General features: G+C 38.5%; 1 protein-coding gene across 2 annotated transcripts in view; it reads right to left on the bottom strand.

Annotated features, from left to right (window-relative positions):
• dock11 (dedicator of cytokinesis 11) overlaps positions 1–19,629 on the bottom strand; it is a 219,956-nt gene that overhangs the window by 120,712 nt on the left and 79,615 nt on the right. For both annotated transcript variants that reach the window (XM_060934270.1, XM_060934261.1), the window contains exons 22-28: positions 19,306–19,386; positions 19,127–19,216; positions 13,979–14,100; positions 12,944–13,013; positions 12,579–12,704; positions 8,328–8,399; positions 5,440–5,586 (exon numbers count right to left, since the gene is read on the bottom strand). In XM_060934270.1, the coding sequence (XP_060790253.1) occupies positions 5,440–5,586; positions 8,328–8,399; positions 12,579–12,704; positions 12,944–13,013; positions 13,979–14,100; positions 19,127–19,216; positions 19,306–19,386 (708 nt within the window). The remainder of the gene's footprint in view (positions 1–5,439; positions 5,587–8,327; positions 8,400–12,578; positions 12,705–12,943; positions 13,014–13,978; positions 14,101–19,126; positions 19,217–19,305; positions 19,387–19,629) is intronic.

Below are 19,629 nucleotides of genomic sequence, written 5' to 3' on the forward strand. Positions count from 1 at the left end.
GGCTAATCATTACCCAGGATAAACACACACAAATTAATTCCTGGGGATACTTTATTCTCCTCTGGGTTTTTTAAATTTTACAAACTGTTTGATGGAAGAGTTATGAAATTCTGCTGGCTAATCATCACCCAGGATAAACACACAAAATATGCAGCTACAGTCCATCGATATCCACATTCTATTTGGATAAACAGAAAAAAGCAGACTCGAAGCCTATATGCTCAATAAAACAGAACTTTCCAGTGTATCTCGTGTATTTTAATATTACGTTATTATATGCTTTTAAATAAAAGATTAAGGTAAAAATGTCTTGTTTATGAACAATGTCAAATTTTCAAAAGTAAGATCAGAATAATCAGATGATTTGGATGGATGCATTCACTTAAATAGCAATGACTTACAGTTCCTTGAAAAAGTATTCATACCCCTTGAACTTTTTCACATTTTTCCACCTTACAACCACGAACTTAAAAGTTTTTTATTGAGATTTTATGTGATAGACCAACACAGAGTAGCACATAATTGTGAAGTGAAACGAAAATGATAAAATGGTCTTCAAAATTTTAAACAAATAAAAATCTGAAAAATGTGGTGTGCATTAGTATTCAGCCCCCTGTACTCTGATACCTCTAAATACAATCCAGTGCAATCAATTGCCTTCAGAAGTCATCTAATTAGTTAATAGAGTCCTACTGTGTGTAATTTACTCTCAGCATAAATACACTTGTTCTGTGAAGGCCTCAGTGGTTTGTTAGAGAACACTGAAGAACAAACAGCATCATGAAGACCAAAGAACTCACCAGACAGGTCAGGGATAAAGTTCTGGAGAAGTTTAAAGCCCTGCACTGGATTGTATTTAGAGGTATCAGAGTACAGGGGGCTGAATACTAATGCACACCACATTTTTCAGATTTTTATTTGTTTAAAATTTTGAAGGCCATTTATCATTTTCGTTTCACTTCACAATTATGTGCTACTCTGTGTTGGTCTATCACATAAAATCTCAATAAAAAATTTTTAAGTTTGTGGCTGTAAGGTGGAAAAAATGTGAAAAAGTTCAAGGGGTATGAATACTTTTTCAAGGCACTGTAAATGAATTGAGAAACCAATAATAAATCGATTATTACTGAATATTATCATTTACAATTGATTATATCTTGATTACTACTGAAAACTGATGTGTAAATAATTTAATAAGATAGCAAAGTTACTAGCCTGCAAATCTGATGCTTTTTAAATTGTTCTTCTATTAGTCATCATTCACAAATTAATGGTAAGATTATCACAGATTCTGAACAAAGTTGGTCACATAACGATTGGATGATATGAAATCAAATCATTTCATATTCTATATTATATCCCTCATCAAAAAATTCCCATGCAGGGATTGGCCAAGGATGGCTCATGTGACATAAAATAGTTCCACCATTGATTAAGCAATGTATCTCGTGACATCAAAAAAAAAATAAAAATGGATATGGTGTGAGTCAGTCATGGTATATTCTGGATATACCATGAACTGACATCACAATTTGAAGCTATATGGCCGACTCGAGTCACAGCTGTGGCTCCGCGAGCATTTCTGTGTGTGTGGATCTACGCATCATGATTATGCCTAGCGAGGCAGGCGATAGAATGGTGCATTGCAGATGTGCAGGTCAAAGGTCGCTCTGACGTAAACAGCAAACATGGCTGCCTCCAGTGAGTTTATGCCGAGATTCAATCAACACTTTTAGTTTGGAATTTTTTGATGAGGGACATAAATCAAATATACCATGTACTGAGAGGATCCGGTAATTATGGATTCTCTGAGCTGACTGGCATAGTACTATTTTCTTCAGGGCTGCGTCTCTTTAAAAAAAAAAAAAAGTACTATGCCAGTCACCGAAGAGAATCCATAATTTCAACTGGAGCCTCTCAGTGCATGGGATATTTGATTATTATATATAGCAGATCAAAATCATCAAACTATTGCTTTAAGAATTAAAATTGTATCATATTGTATGTATAGGCGGCACGGTGGTGTAGTGGTTAGCGCTGTCGCCTCACAGCAAGAAGGTCCGGGTTCAAGCCCCGTGGCCAGTGAGGGCCTTTCTGTGCGGAGTTTGCATGTTGTCCCCGTGTCCGCGTGGGTTTCCTCCGGGTGCTCCGGTTTCCCCCACAGTCCAAAGACATGCAGGTTAGGTTAACTGGTGACTCTAAATTGAGCGTAGGTGTGAATGTGAGTGTGAATGGTTGTCTGTGTCTATGTGTCAGCCCTGCGATAACCTGGCGACTTGTCCAGGGTGTACCCCGCCTTTCGCCCGTAGTCAGCTGGGATAGGCTCCAGCTTGCCTGCGACCCTGTAGAACAGGATAAAGCGGCTAGAGATAATGAGATGAGATGAGATTGTATGTGTAACGGATGTGGTTGGGGCATAAACAGGGACGAGACAATGAGCTGTTTTCCTGCATTTATTTGTCCCTGCAGAAGACAATACAACACAGTTAATTGCCTTCTGGGCTTTTTCTCTGCACCTCTGCTCCCTCAGCAGGCGTAACGACTTTGTGAGGGGAAGACGGGAGGAGCTATGGAAACCCAAGAGGTACAAAAAAGGGCGATGGCCAAAAAGCACTTTCCATGGGAAACGTAAATGAAAATAACAGTAAATGATGAAAATAACTCATTGAGATAAAATTCACAAATACACAACAGAATAATGAAATGATAAATACTATTTCACAAAAACAAATTGAAAACAAAAATGAATAAAGTGCATTTTTAACTCTGTTATCTATGGAAGCCTGATGTTTACACCCCTACTGGAAAGTATATATGATTATAATGTAGTACTGCTTGGCTTAAAGGGTTGGGTTATGTATTTGTTAAGTATTATTGAGGGACTGCTTACTAAGAAACAGACAGATACAATTTAACTAGGCATTATTTGAGCTTACTGAATAATAAAGGTTTATCTGTGTTTGGTCAGTGTTGAGAAATCCACCTTCTCACTGTCTCAGAATTTTGAACAGTGTAAGTGTAGTCGGGCTTTTAATATAGACCAAGTTTACGAGCTATAGGTGGAATGTCAAACATTTAATGCTTCATGTCCCAAATGCCAGACAGAATACTTATAATACTAAGGTCACCAATATTTGCTTTGGAAAAAGTTATTAAAAACATGTACATTTCCTGAGGGCTTTTAATTAATTACAATTATGCATGTGTCAAGCTCAAATCATACACACCTCATACTGAGCTGCAAGACAAATGTACTACAGTCACTTCTGCATTATACTTGATTAAGTTCTAGTGGATAAACCTGTTCTGGGCACAAACCTTTGCAAACAATGTGTGAAATACAACATGCGTTAAATTTCTTTTCTTCTCACATGAGAGAGGTTTATTTGCTATTTACCAGAGGTGGACAGAGTACCCAGCTTCATTACTTAAGTCAAAGTACAGATCCCACTGGTCAAATATTACTCCGATACAAGTGAAAGTTGTCCAGTCAGATTGTTACTTAAGTTAAAGTACTGAAGTACTTGCTTTTAAAAATACTTAAGTATTAAAAGTACATTTTCTGTCAATGCATCGTTGTATTATTGCCACAACGCTTACAAAACCTAACGCCGTTACCAAAGATAGAAATGTGAATTCACAAAATGAACGTATGCCGTGCCATCATGGTGATTTAACGTTAAGCTAGCTAGCAGGGACGTCACTAGGTTTGAGAGTCAGGGGTAGCTTAGCACCCAGAGGAGAAAAGGTATTGTGCGCGCGCAGCGCACGCCGAACATTTTTCAGAGCGCCTACTAAGGCTGTCAATCAATTCATTATTTCAAGAGCATCACACCTTGGGGACACACTTCCCACCATTTCTATTCTATTTTAAAATTGCTTTCATCATTTAATTGCTTGCTGAAGCAACTTCACCAGCTAAACTACAAAAATGTGAAAAAAACAACGGTAGGTGTCATGCATTCCTGCGCAAACTGAAGAGGGCAAGTGCTTCACAAATCATCATGTAAACATTCTACAGAAGACTCAATATAGCCTAGGTAAAGTTAAGCAAATGCAAACCACTGACATCAAATTACAATCTCACCGTGTGTGTCTGCAAATGAAAGCATAGAATTCTGACTCTCTGCAAACCCAACTCAATGGAAGCCCGCACCGCGCCTGCTGCAGAATGCCCGCGTAGTTTTTTAAGTCCTACTAGCCTACCACTCGACGTGACGCTTGACACAGAGCCAATGAGGAGGAATCATAACGATATTAATAATATTGCATTAAACAATAAATAAGCAAGCAGAAACTGTTGTTCGGATTAACTTGCGTTCTTGATGGCTCATGTTCAGTGCTTTACTGCCTTTGTTTTTTTTGGGAAAAAAAATAAAAATATAAATAATTTAAAAAAGGGCAAAAAATATAGGGTGGCTTTGCCATAAGATAGGGTGGCTGGAGCTACCCTAAAATGGGTCTGGCGACGTCTATGCTAGCTAGTCAGTGAAACTCCACCTGACATGCTAGCAAACGCTTTTCAAACTCGAAATCATATTGGGTAGCTAACGCTACTAGAAAAGAAAGATTTCTACATTCTGTTTATTTGGCAAGATTATGCTAAAACATATTTCTGAAAGGACTTCAGATAAGTTAAGGTTATTCATGTTAGCATAACTCTGTTTTTACATGCTAACTAACAGTGTCCAAGTTAACTAGCTATGTGTTAGCATTAGCCATGGACAAGGCTGTAGCAACTTGGCGGGCAAATCCATAGAAAGTCCTTTGACTAACCAGACTGCATAGCTATTGCAATGTTATCGCTCGCTCTAAAAGCACAGACAACTTCGTTGCAAACTTTCTCTTGGAATAAAACGTTTACATCCCTCAATATGCTTCCGCAGGTCGGACGATAAATTTTTGTAGGCTGTGATGTGGTTAGTTTTTGGCAAACATTTAAAATGAAATGAAACTTTATTCCTTTCAGAAAACTGAAACATGGGTTCTAGTTATAGCCACGAGTGTGTGCATTCCCCAGAAGAACCGCCTCCTTCCATTCTGCCATCAACTGATCGTGTTAAATAATGCTGCGGAGAAATCATTGAACTTGATGTTATCCAGTCTATGGACGAGATGTGACCCTAGCGATTATTGATAGGCTGTCTCAGTGTCACCTGAATCATGTTTTAGAAAAGAAAAGAAAAAAACATCCACTTTCAAAGCCACTTCATAGTAACAAGGACCTTGATAGAAATGTAGAGGAGTAAAAAGTACGATATTTGCCTTTCAAATGTAGTGAAGTTCAAGTCATAAGTTGCCAAAAAAAATTAATACTCAAGTAAAGTACAGATACTCAAAAAGTGTACTTAAGTACAGTACTCAAGTAAATGTATTTCGTTACTGTCCACCTCTGTTATCTACTGCTAATACCCTTCCTGAGTAAGTAGACACACATACCTTAATGAAGTTGGCCAGGCTGATGTTGACGCAGCGAGCCTCTTCTGGGATCTCTACATAGCGTATAGTGATATGAGGCATGATGGAGAGCAGCAGAGACTGCAGCACCTGCTGGAACGACTCTGGAAACCTCTGTGCTCGAGGCATCTATGAGAGGAACATAAAGCTTTCAATCATATTTCTCACTTGTACTCCCAGAAATGTACCGAGCGGCTTTTTTTGTGCATTCGTTCATTACTTTTCTCTTTTGTTCGTTCATGACTCTTTAATTCCAAACTTTAATGGGAAATCATGAAGTCATGATATAGAAAATAAGAGCCAAAGACATGCCAACTCTTAACTTGCATCAGTGATTCAGATACCTTTTAACTTACCAAAAAATATGCAATATTCATCCATTCATCCCGTAGCCAAATTAAATACAAAGTGGAATGCAATCTGGAAAAACTTCCATATTTTCCTGCCATCTCTAATAGCTATCTGACTCAGTAAACATAAGAGATTATCTCATTCATTTAAAAGACAGTATTACATTAAACTTTTTGAAATACAGTAAATATAGTGCTCCCAAAATGGGTGGTGCAGTGGTGTAGTGGTTAGCGCTGTCGCCTCACATCAAGAAGGTCCTGGGTTCGAGCCCCGTGGCCGGCGAGGGCCTTTCTGTGCAGAGTTTGCATGTTCTCCCCGTGTCTGCGTGGGTTTCCTCCGGGTGCTCCGGTTTCCCCCACAGTCCAAAGACATGAAGGTTAGGTTAACTGGTGGCTCTAAATTGACCGTAGGTGTGAATGTGAGTGTGAATGGTTGTCTGTGTCTATGTGTCAGCCCTGCGATAACCTGGTGACTTGTCCAGGGTGTACCCCGCCTTTCGCTCGTAGTCAGCTGGGATAGGCTCCAGCTTGCCTGCGACCCTGTAGAAGGATAAAGTGGCTAGAGATAATGAGATGAGATGAGACATACACAGAAGTGTGTAACGCCTATCAGGTTGTGGCCCCCAAAAAAGTGTACGATAAAGTGATATCAGACGCATTGGAGCCCATGGGTGTAACATTTGAGGCTGAGACTTTATATAATGCAAAAGTCTAAGGCACCCTATTATTCTGCATACAGACTTTGTTTTAGATTTCTATTTTATGACTTTTACATTATCAAGGGTGGGACGGTGGTGTAGTGGTTAACACTTGCCTCACAGCAAGAAGGTTCTGGGTTCGAACCCAGCGCCTTTCTGTGTGGAGTTTGCATGTTCTCCTGTGTCTGCGTGGGTTTCATCCCATAGTCCAAAGATATGCAGGTTAGGTTAATTGGTGGCTCTAAATTGACTGTGAATGGTTGTTTGTGTCTCTATGTGTGTGTCGACCCTGCGATGAGCTGGCGACTTGTCCAGGGTGTACCCTGCCTCTCACCCATGGTCAGCTGTGAGAGGCTCCAGCTTGCCCCCCGTGACCCCACACGGGATAAGCGGTTACAGATAAAACAAATGAACATTATCGAGTCAGTACAAAAACATTTTAGAGTCCAAACGTTCGTTTTCCAGCACAAAATTAAATGTTACAGAAAAAAAAATTTGTATCTGAGCAGCATATTACATGAGAGAGCACTTTTCAGATTAAAGAAGAAAACATAATGAAGGCTGCTGGGTTTTGGTGAAAAATTAAGAAGTGAGTGTGACAGTCAAAGTGTCCAGAAGAACTGTGGCTGGTTCTGTAAGATGCTCAGTAAAACCTACAGCTCACTTCCTTATCAAACTGCACTCACTGTACCTGAAACTACTATTTTTTTTAAAGCAAAGGGTCGTCTCACACCAAATATTGACTTTGTTTCATTTATTATGGCTTACTGCTGTTTATAGTATTTTTTTTATGTTAAAACATTTCATTTCATTATTTTTAAGCCATTTTTGGTCGACAGCATTTCTTTACATGTGCCTCAGACTTTTGCACGGTACTCTGTGTGTGAGAAACATTTTAAAATAATGGCATATTTGTATCTTTCCTAGGAGCCCATCGGTGTAACATTTGAGGCTGGGACTTTATATAATGCAAAAGTCTTAGGCACCTTATTATATTTTCATTCAAATTTTGTTATAGATTTCTATTTTATGACTTCTACATTACTGAGTCGGTACAAAAACATTTTAGAGTCCAAACGTTGGTTTTCCAGCACAAAATTAAGGTTACAGAAAAAAAATGTTTGTATCTGAGCAGCATATTACATCAGAGACCACTTTTTAGATTAAAAAAAAGAAAACATAATGAAGGCTGCTGGGTTTTGGTGCAAAATGAAGAAGTGAGTGAGACAGTCAAAGTGTCCAGAAGAACTGTGGCTGCTTCTGTAAGATGCTTAGTAAAACCTACAGCTCACTTCCTTATAAAACTGCACTCACTGTACCTGAGACGACTACTGTTGTTGTTGTTGTTGTTGTTGTAAAGCAAAGGGTCGTCTCACACCAAATATTGACTTAGTTTCATTTATTATGGCTTACTGCTGTTTATAGTATTTTTTATGTTAAAATATTTCATTGCATTATTTTTAAGCCATTTTTGGTCGACAGCATTTCTTTGCATGTGCCTAAGACTTTTGCACAGTACTCTGTGTGTGTGTGTGTGTGTGTGTGTGTGTGTGTGTGTGTGTGTGTGTGTGTGTGAAAAACATTTTAAAATAATGACATATTTGTATCTTTCCTCATCTCATCTCATCTCATTATGTCTAGCCGCTTTATCCTTCTACAGGGTCGCAGGCAAGCTGGAGCCTATCCCAGCTGACTATGGGCGAAAGGCGGGGTACACCCTGGACAAGCTGCCAGGTCATCACAGTGTATCTTTCCTACTGTACAAATTCTATAATAGGTTTATAAGAAAGTGTCAGCTGTAAATGAGGTGAAAAGCACAAACCTTCATTCTGTTGCCTTCTAAGAGGTAGTGAGCCATTGACTTGGCCATTGCTTCAAAGAAGAACCAAGAGTACTGAAATATAAGAGAAATAAGCACATGTTCACTACTTTTAGTAAAGAAAGCAAATTAATCATTAGGTCCAAACGATTAAGTAAATGAGCTGAATTCTTCATAAGCAGTTGTGACTGATGATCTCTGCTTGTTGACATAAAATTCAGGTTTGAGGTTTGGCTGGCTTGTGAAGAAAACTGAAATGCTGTAGGGGGAAAGCCCACAGTACCCCCTGCTGTTCAGAGAAGGTACTGCATGCATCACTCATCCATTCATTCATTCATTCATTCATCTTCAGTAACCTGGTCAGGATTGGTGGATCCAGAGCCTCTCCTGGGAACACTGGGTGCAAGGCAGGGACACACTTTGTATGGCACACCAGTCCTTTGCAGTCTCTCTCTCTCTCTCTCTCTCTCTCTCTCTCTCTCTCACACACACACACACACACACACACACACACTGTGAGCAAAGCTCCATACTTCAGAGAATATCGTAATGCATCAACCTGATTTTTGATAGATTTTGCGACCGTACGATGTCCATACATATGAACGATGTACGTGCACCACCACAGGAAATCCGATCGTAAGTGCAAGGCAACGTATCTGATAAACATTTGACCAACGGACAGCAAAATTTCCATCTTTATTTACATACAGTGGTGCTTGAAAGTTTGTGAACCCTTTAGAATTTTCTATATTTCTGCATAAATATGACCTAAAACATCATCAGATTTTCACACAAGTCCTAAAAGTAGATAAAGAGAACCCAGTTAAACAAATGAGACAAAAATATTATACTTGGTCATTTATTTATTGAGGAAAATGATCCAATATTACATATCTGTGAGTGGCAAAAGTATGTGACCCTTTGCTTTCAGTATCTGGTGTGACCCCCTTGTGCAGCAATAACGGCAACTAAATGTTTCTGGTAACTGTTGATCAGTCCTGCACACTGGCTTGGAGGAATTTTAGCCCATTCCTCCGTACAGAACAGCTTCAACTCTGGGATGTTGGTGGGTTTCCTCACATGAACTGCTCGCTTCAGGTCCTTCCACAACATTTCGATTGGATTAAGGTCAGGACTTTGACTTGGCCATTCCAAAAGATTAACTTTATTCTTCTTTAACCATTCTTTGGTAGAACGACTTGTGTGCTTAGGGTTGTTGTCTTGCTGCATGACCCACCTTCTCTTGAGATTCAGTTCATGGACAGATGTCCTGACCTTTTCCTTTAGAATTCGCTGGTATAATTCAGAATTCATTGTTCCATCAACGATGGCAAGCCGTCCTGGCCCAGATGCAGCAAAACAGGCCCAAAGCATGATACTACCACCACCATGTTTCACAGATGGGATAAGGTTCTTTTGCTGGAATGCAGTGTTTTCCTTTCTTCAAACATAACGCTTCTCATTTAAACCAGAAAGTTTGATTTTGGTCTCATCTGTCCACAAAACATTTTTCAATATCCTTCTGGCTTGTGATCTTTAGCAAACTGCAGACGAGCAGCAATGTTCTTTTTGGAGAGCAGTAACTTTCTCCTTGCAACCCTGCCATGCACACTATTGTTGTTCAGTGTTCTCCTGATGGTGGACTCATGAACATTAACATTAGCCAATGTGAGAGAGGCCTTCAGTTGCTTAGAAGTTACCCTGGGGTCCTTTGTGACCTTGCCGACTATTACATGCCTTGCTCTTGGAGTGATCTTTGTTGGTCGACCACTCCTGGGGAGGGTAACAATGGTCTTGAATTTCCTCCATTTGTACACAATCTGTCTGACTGTGGATTGGTGGAGTCCAAACTCTTTAGAGATGGTTTTGTAACCTTTTCCAGCCTGATGAGCATCAACAATGCTTTTTCTGAGGTCCTCAGAAATCTCCTTTGTTCATGCCATGATACACTTCCACAAACGTGTTGTGAAGATCAGACTTTGATAGATCCCTGTTCTTTAAATAAAACAGGGTGCCCACTCACACCTGATTGTCATCCCATTGATTGAAAACACCTGACTCTAATTTCACCTTCAAATTAACTGCTAATCCTAGAGGTTCACATACTTTTGCCACTCACAGATATGTAATATTGGATCATTTTCCTCAATAAATAAATGACCAAGTATAATATTTTTGTCTCATTTGTTTAACTGGGTTTTCTTTATCTACTTTTAGGACTTGTGTGAAAATCTGATGATGTTTTAGGTCCTATTTATGCAGAAATATAGAAAATTCTAAAGGGTTCACAAACTTTCAAGTACCACTGTAAATTATTATTATTATTTTTTTAAATCCAGCGCTTATTTTTAACCTGATTTTTGATGGATTTTGCGACTGTACGATGTCCATACATATGAACGATGTACGTGCACCACCACAGGAAATCTGATCATAAGTGCAAGGCAACGTATCTGATAAACTTTTGACCAACGGACAGCAAAATTTGCATCTTTATTTACATAAATTTTTATTTTTATTTATTTATTTTTTTTTAAATCCAGTGCTTATTTTTAACCTGATTTTTGATGGATTTTGCGACTGTACGATATCCAACGGACAGCAAAATTTGCATCTTTATTTACATTTATTTATTTATTTATTTATTTATTTTTAAATCCAGCGCTTATTTTTAATCTGCTTTTTAAAAAATAATGTGGGATTATTTACTAACACATTCATGACAGTTTCATATAAGACGAGTTAAAACAGTTTTAGGAGTTCATTAGCTTGTTGGACAGTTGCCAGTTCTAACCAGACAACTGTGACATATCGAGTTCGAAAGATCGAGATTGCAGCTCTAACCCTCTCAGCTCATACGTTGCATTCGGTCGAAGAGGATGTTTTCCAGTAGGTTTTGTTTTCCCCGAAGCTTTTTATCCTACTGTTTTTTTCATGGCAGGCAACGCATCTTTTCATTGTATGCTTTTTTTACCTGAACCATTTCTTACTCTGCACACTTTGTAAACATAATCATTGTATAGTTCAGTAGCAATTATGAGCATCTTTCCTTAGTTTTAGATAATCTAAAACTACTGCGGATTGATATCGATTATTCCTTATGTCTGACAATATTTGATCGTAACTATATAGTAATGATGTAAAGTGAAAGCGCTGGTTCACTGCTGTCCACCAGGCACCCAGCAGAGTGTCACACCATAATTTATTTATTTTTATTTTATTTTATTTTAACCAGGCTTGTCCCATTGAGATCACGATCTCTTTTACAAGGGAGACCTGGCCAAGAATGGCAGTACATGAAGTTCCATCACATCGTCACAACAAAACATCATCACATCGCCACATCAACACAAACAAAAACATAATTACATCGTCACATCAAAACAGACAAAACCTGAAATTCGAAATCAAAACTAGTAAATTTACAAGGTTTAGTCAGATATTTGCTCTCCAATAAAACATTTGCACTCCTGAAGCCTGGATGTAATGGAATTTATCATGGATTTGAATGCATTCAGAGATACCAGACTTTGAAGTTTGAGCTCTGCCTGCAGACTATTCCATGTACTTGGAGCAGAAAATCTAAAAGCTTTCTTTCCCATTTCTGTTCTCACCTTAGGAACAGTAAAATGAAACAAGTCCTGAGAGCGAAGACTGTAGGCCCTATTATTCAAGATTAAAAGTGATAAGTAAGATGGAGTCATCTCAAGAATAGCCTTGTAAATTAGCACATACCAATGACCGAGCTTACGCACATATAAAGATGGCCAGTTTACTTTGCTGTATAAGACACAGTGACGAGTTAGAGCTCTACAGTTTGTAATAAACCTAAGAGCATAATAAATGTCATGGTGTTGTTTCTGGCGCCTAGTATGCAGTGTCAAAGAAAGGAATAAACATGTATTCATAACCGTGATGCGCATCTCATTATTGGTCTCACTGTCACAAGACAATGCAGTAATTTACTGATGCGAAATACATAACACTACACAATTCAACTGTTCATATGCTATAATATTATTATTCTATTCAGGTCGATTCGTGCTCTTGCAAATATTTTGCTCATACACTTATCAGGAGCTCCGCTTTTAGGCAGTGTCTATATAAATAAATAAATATTACAGTCATCAAGCTGCCTACTGACAATATTTTTGGGAGCTGGGAGGAAAGTGGAGAACCCAGAGAAAACCCACATGCTCAGATCAAATGCATGATAAACATTAATAATAATAATAATAATAATAATAATACCTTCAGTAGCTTGTTGCAGGTGTTGAAGTCTGCAGTCTGCTTGAGAATTGCAGTCACAGTTGTGGCCAAAACTTCATGTGTGGTCACTGAGTTTTCTGATGCTGCATTGTTTGTGAGAAATACATACTATAGGCAGAAGAGACGGTTTAATTCAAATATGTTTACTCACAGAAAACTATTCAGATTTTAAAAAGTTATTTATAGTAACACTAAATGTATAACCACGTAAATATACAGTATTCAATCTTTCAAGTTAGAAATATCAGTAACCAACATACTGTAATTAGCCGACAAACTGAATAAAAAACATAGAACAACATGAGATGTAGGACATTTACCACAGAGGCAATAATAAATATATCTACCTTAAGAAAAGAGCGCAGGTAGTGCTCCAGCCCTTCTTCATGACACTGGGACACAATATGAATGATCACACTGTGGGGAACATTGTAACTATTACTACTACTGTCCTCAGTCCAGGCCTGTAGTACTCGAGTCCGATTCGTGCCCCAAGTTTAAGGACTCGTGACTCGACTTGGACTTGAGCACTGATGACTCGGACTCAGACTCGTGCATTAACTGCATTCGGACTTGTAAACTAGAGATGAGGACTCTGATTTTTTATTTATTTTTTGTAACATGCCATAGTAATTTGGCATAAGATATTTATATCTACGTTAACTTTTGTACTAATTTTGTGTAAGAGTGTCACACCTGCGTGCCTTGGCGCATCAGATAGACTCTCGGGCGCACTCTGGACAGTGCGCACGCCAAGCAAGTAAACAACTCGCACCTGCACAGGATTAAGGCGCAATCAGCGCGCTGATATAAAAACTGTGAAAACACACTTACTTTGCGAAGTATTGAGTTGTATTGCTAACACATTACCGAGCCTTATTTCCTTGTTTGGTTTCCTGATCCCTGATTTCCTGTTTCTCGTCTTTGATTCTGCCGAGTCTACGATAGCCTGTTTGTGCCTCGCTCGACCTATTGCCTGTTTCACTGTTTTACGATTTTGCCTGCCATTCTGGATTGTTTACCGTCTTCACTTGTATTAATAAACACACCTTCTACACTCACATCCGTCTCCCAACCATCTCTGACAGAATACTTCACACTCCCTGACAAAGAGAACCACATTCACCTGTTCATATGTCATGTTCAGGAACAAGCTAATGCTAATGGCACTAAAACAGCCAACGTCAAATGGTGCAATTGGAGTGTTGGACTCGACTCAAAATTTTTTTGAATGACTTGGACTTGAACACTGGGGACTCGAGACTGGACTTGGACTCGAGGTTTAGTGACTCGACTACAACACTGCCTCAGTCTATATACCATGTACAAATGAAACATGTAAATTAAAGAATGGTCATCAACCGAAAGAGCACTCAACTTACCGTGTGGCGTTGACGGCAATCTCTTGAGGATCTTTGCTTGTTGCAATGAGGACCTGGAAGAGCTGCACAAGCACGGTGGGCAAGAACTTAATGATGACCTGAGTCTCCACAGCGTGTAGGCACTGCCACAGGATGAGAAGATTTTTTTAAGAGCACTACTTTTTACACAATAATCACAACCTCATAGATAGACCACTTCCCTCATTTATATGCTAACGTACAGTTGAGGCAAAAGTTTGTTCACCCTAAAGACAAAGACATTTAATTATTAAAAATTAACTGAGGAGTTGTTTCACAGAAGTTCATTATCATAGTAATAATTGCACCTTGCACCTCCCTTGTGATATAATTAACAGAGATGGTAAGATTCACCAAGTATAAAAGTTCCGAATGCGATTGCTCTGACTAAAAAAGTGTGCACTGGATATAATTTGGGATCAACTCTGGATGAATCGTGCCTAACATCTTTGCATCTGTAAAATCTGATGTTTTACTTAATTTATGATTTGCTGTCTACAACCCCGATTCCAAAAAAGTTGGGACAAAGTACAAATTGTAAATAAAAACGGAATGCAATGATGTGGGAGTTTCAAAATTCCATATGTTATTCAGAATAGAACATAGATGACATATCAAATGTTTAAACTGAGAAAATGTATCATTTAAAGAGAAAAATTAGGTGATTTTAAATTTCATGACAACAACACATCTCAAAAAAGTTGGGACAAGGCCATGTTTACCACTGTGAGACATCCCCTTTTCTCTTTACAACAGTCTGTAAACGTCTGGGGACTGAGGAGACAAGTTGCTCAAGTTTAGGGATAGGAATGTTAACCCATTCTTGACTAATGTAGGATTCTAGTTGCTCAACTGTCTTAGGTCTTTTTTGTTGTATCTTCCGTTTTATGATGCGGCAAATGTTTTCTATGGGTGAAAGATCTGGACTGCAGGCTGGCCAGTTCAGTACCCGGACCCTTCTTCTACGCAGCCATGATGCTGTAATTGATGCAGTATGTGGTTTGGCATTGTCATGTTGGAAAATGCAAGGTCTTCCCTGAAAGAGACGCCGTCTGGATGGGAGCATATGTTGCTCTAGAACCTGGATATACCTTTCAGCATTGATGGTGTCTTTCCAGATGTGTAAGCTGCCCATGCCACACGCACTAATGCAACCCCATACCATCAGAGATGCAGGCTTCTGAACCGAGCGCTGATAACAACTTGGGTCGTCCTTCACCTCTTTAGTCCGAATGGCATGGGGTCCCTGATTTCCATAAAGAACTTCAAATTTTGATTCGTCTGACCACAGAACAGTTTTCCACTTTGCCACAGTCCATTTTAAATGAGCCTTGGCCCAGAGAAGACGTCTGTGCTTCTGGATCATGTTTAGATACGGCTTCTTCTTTGAACTATAGAGTTTTAGCTGGCAATGGCGAATGGCACGGTGAATTGTGTTCACAGATAATGTTCTCTGGAAATATTCCTGAGCCCATTTTGTGATTTCCAATACAGAAGCATGCCTGTATGTGATGCAGTGCCGTCTAAGGGCCCGAAGATCACGGACACCCAGTATGGTTTTCCGGCCTTGACCCTTACGCACAGAGATTCTTCCAGATTCTCTGAATCTTTTGATATTATGCACTGTAGATGACGATATATTCAAACTCTTAGCAATTTTACACTGTCGAACTCCTTTCTGATATTGCTCCACTATTTGTCGGCGCAGAATTAGGGGGATTGGTGATCCTCTTCCCATCTTTCCTTCTGAGAGCCGCTGCCACTCCAAGATGCTCTTTTTATACCCAGTCATGTTAATGACCTATTGCCAATTGACCTAATGAGTTGCAATTTGGTCCTCCAGCTGTTCCTTTTTTGTACCTTTAACTTTTCCAGCCTCTTATTGCCCCGTCCCAACTTTTTTGAGATGTGTTGCTGTCATGAAATTTCAAATGAGCCAATATTTGGCATGAAATTTCAAAATGTCTCACTTTCGACATTTGATATGTTGTCTATGTTCTATTGTGAATACAATATCAGTTTTTGAGATTTGTAAATTATTGCATTCCGTTTTTATTTACAATTTGTATTTTGTCCCAACTTTTTTGGAATCGGGGTTGTACTTAAGAAGAACCAAAGAAATAAAATTAAACCATCTGTACCAAACTGAATTGCATACCACCATAGTCTGGTACATCATATCGTGAATCATATCATATCGCACTATTAGTTGCTGCATATGTATCTTTAATAGATCTTTTAATGCATCATTGGCAATTCATCGCTATGGCCTCAGTGATGGACACGCACATGCCTACTAAGTAACATAAAATTCAACCCTGCCATACCAAGTCCCTATGAATTATCTGTTACTATAGAAACAATGATGTATTACAAATTGTACCATATATATATATAAACACTGACTTTCCTGTGGAAGAAATCTTACTGAGTATTTCACTAAGCACTGACACCCAAAAGGTAAAAATGTTCTTACGAAAAGCTTCATTATGTTAATTTTTTTTCCTCATTAAATAACAAGACAATATTTTATCCCTTTTATTTATTATTATTCTCATGTAATACATGGAGTAAGTGGAGTGTGTGCCATACAGGGTCCTGGCAGAAGTTGTGATTATAGTCACAGTGAGTTAATATTATTACCTCCACTAACTGTATTGAGGGAGGTTATGTTTATGCCTCTGTTTTTGTTTGTCTGTTCCCAACGTAACTCAAAGTAGTGAACGGATTTTGGTGAAATTTTGAGGAAAAATGAGCCATGGGCCGAGGAACAATTAATTAGATTTTGATGCAAATCAGGATACGTATGTAAACACAGCAAACATCTGGATATTCTAATATGTGGCTTAGAGGAGGTATGCACTCTACTGAGCTGTCTGAGCATTGGTGTTATTTAACAATTATTCATCAGAGACGAGGTCAAGGTTATTATTCACCGATATTCACTGAGCCTGAGGTGGATAATTGTTTTAGTATCAATACACAGGTGATTATTTAAAAAAATATTTTTTAAATTATTTATTTCAATCTTCAAAAGTGGCATGCAAATGTAATGCGCCCAAACTTGTGTCACTTAGCTACACCGAGTCACAGAAAATACTTTGTTTTGAAATCGATACAATAAATCACAATTCCACTTAACCTTTGAATAGTTTTAGACCAAACTTCATAGCATCTTTAGTGCTTTTAGGAACAGCGTTTTCTTTCACCATTTCTAATTCTTCCCCACTTACTGTAATGAAGCGATCAGCCGCTATTTTGCCAAGTTGCTCAAGGTGATTATCGAGAAATAGTCCGAATTTCTCGACCAATCAGCACACGCAATTTCCTATAAACCACCTCCATGTTTATACTAAATAAAATTAATCAAAACCTTTTGACCAAACAAAAAGGAGAATTTAACAGTGCTGTATTATAAATGTGACATACTCCATTTATTTTTACTAACTTGCTCAAATTTTGACTTTATAACCACCACGATACCCTCTAAACAGCACTGTACAATAGCCACCCTTACAAAAAAGAAGTTTATTCAAGTGTGCTTCTAGTATAACTCCTTTTAAACTAAAAATAAGAGTATGCTTTCAGTTTACTTTTTATTTACTTATCAGAGATATACTTAATAAAGTTATACATAAGTATACTTGGTTTATATTGAAAAGTATATAGAAAAGTCTAAGTATATTAAGCTTATACTTAAACTTTTGATCAATATATACTTAACAAAAGTGTAATAACGTATTAAAATATTTGTGCCTTATGTTTAAGTGTGGGCGGCACGGTGGTGTAGTGGTTAGCACTGTCGCCTCACAGCAAGAAGGTCCGGGTTCGAGCCCCGTGGCCGGCGAGGGCCTTTCTGTGCGGAGTTTGCATGTTCTCCCTGTGTCCGCATGGGTTTCCTCCGGGTGCTCCGGTTTCCCCCACAGTCCAAAGACATGCAGGTTAGGTTAACTGGTGACTCTAAATTGACCGTAGGTGTGAATGAGAGTGTGAATGGTTGTCTGTGTCTATGTGTCAGCCCTGTGATGACCTGGCGACTTGTCCAGGGTGTACCCCGCCTTTCGCCCGTAGTCAGCTGGGATAGGCTCCAGCTTGCCTGCGACCCTGTAGAACAGGATAAAGCGGCTACAGATAATGAGATGAGATGTTTAAGTGTACTTGCCCTGTAGTAAATTTAGATTTTTAAAGAAAATGAATATGTTCTTAATCCTGAGTATCTGTTGTTATTTTCTGAATTCTTACCTTTATAACTTCATTGTAACTTAAGGTACAAAACACTTCCAGTAAGTTGTCTACTGGTAGTGTGCATGAGGTAAGGGTTAGGGCTAGAAAACTAATAGTATACCTAGAAGGGTAATTACAGTATACTTTAATACTAAAAAGTGCACTAGATGTATATAACCAGTATCTAATAGTATACTTCCAATATGCTATAAAGTATGGTTTAGTAAACTAAAGAGTGGACTAGAAGTTAAAAACAAGTAAACTCATAGTATATTTCCAGTATACTATGAAGTATGCGTTTGCAAACTAAAGAGTGGACTACAAGTATAGAACTAGTAAAATATTAGTATACAAGTTTACTTGTGGTATACTTGCAGTACAAAATAAAAAATACCAGTTGTATACTCAGAGTTTACTTCTCTTAGACTTAAAGTATACTTTTTATAAACTAAAAGTGGGCCAATTTAGTCCCAAGAAGTATTAGATTAGTTTACTTACAAGTATACTGTAAGTACATTGATATCAGTATACTTGGTACACAAAAGTATACTTTAACTTTACTTAAAATGAACCTGAAGTATACTTCTTTCTGATAAGGGCATTCTCTCATCACAGCTTTATTCACTTTGGTCTAGGAGTGGAATGCAATGTCAATATCTGTGTCTGTTTAGTGCGCCAAATATTCATATTAGTTTATGGATTTAAACCCGTCATGTGTGCAGCCCTGAGCAGGCAGTTACTAAGGATCACTGCAAATTCATGTTCATAAACCTGGTCTTTACTTGCGCTTATCTCCTATTTGTATCTGCATTTGCATCCTTGAGAACACATTATCTGTTTAATCCAAATAATCTTTTTGGATTTAAATATATCCCTACTTTGGTGTTGTCCAATGAAAGGTCTCACCTTTAAGTATTTGATGAGATCTGTCAAGTTCCCCTCTGACGTAGACCTCCTCAGCTGACAAAACTGGAAGAAATTGTGGAGGTGCAAATCCTAGATGGGGACAAACACAAATGTGCGCTCAGTGCCACAGCATACTTTAACGTTCAGTATTTATACTCACTACAGTGAATAAAGCTCACCTGAGTGTAAATTGTTGATGCTGCACAAGTCTTCACTTTAAACAGGGGCTTAGCATTCTCTACCCATTTGATGTCTGGTGACTTGGGGCAGAAATTAAAAGAATGGATTACAAACTCTCGTGGTTACTAGAGGACCAGCCCCCCACTGTAACCCTAGCTATGCAATAGGCGAGAGGCCGAGGGCTTCAGAAATGGAGATCGGCACCACCTAATGCGCCATATGGTGTGGGAAGGCCTTTAGACTTTAGATTACTAACTGACCAAATTCAAGCAGATTTCATTAGGATTCTAATTCAGAAGACTTCTGGTCACATTTATAAAATA

This window comes from Neoarius graeffei, chromosome 1, assembly GCF_027579695.1.
Source record: "Neoarius graeffei isolate fNeoGra1 chromosome 1, fNeoGra1.pri, whole genome shotgun sequence".
In the NCBI taxonomy this organism is placed as follows: Eukaryota; Metazoa; Chordata; class Actinopteri; order Siluriformes; family Ariidae; genus Neoarius; species Neoarius graeffei.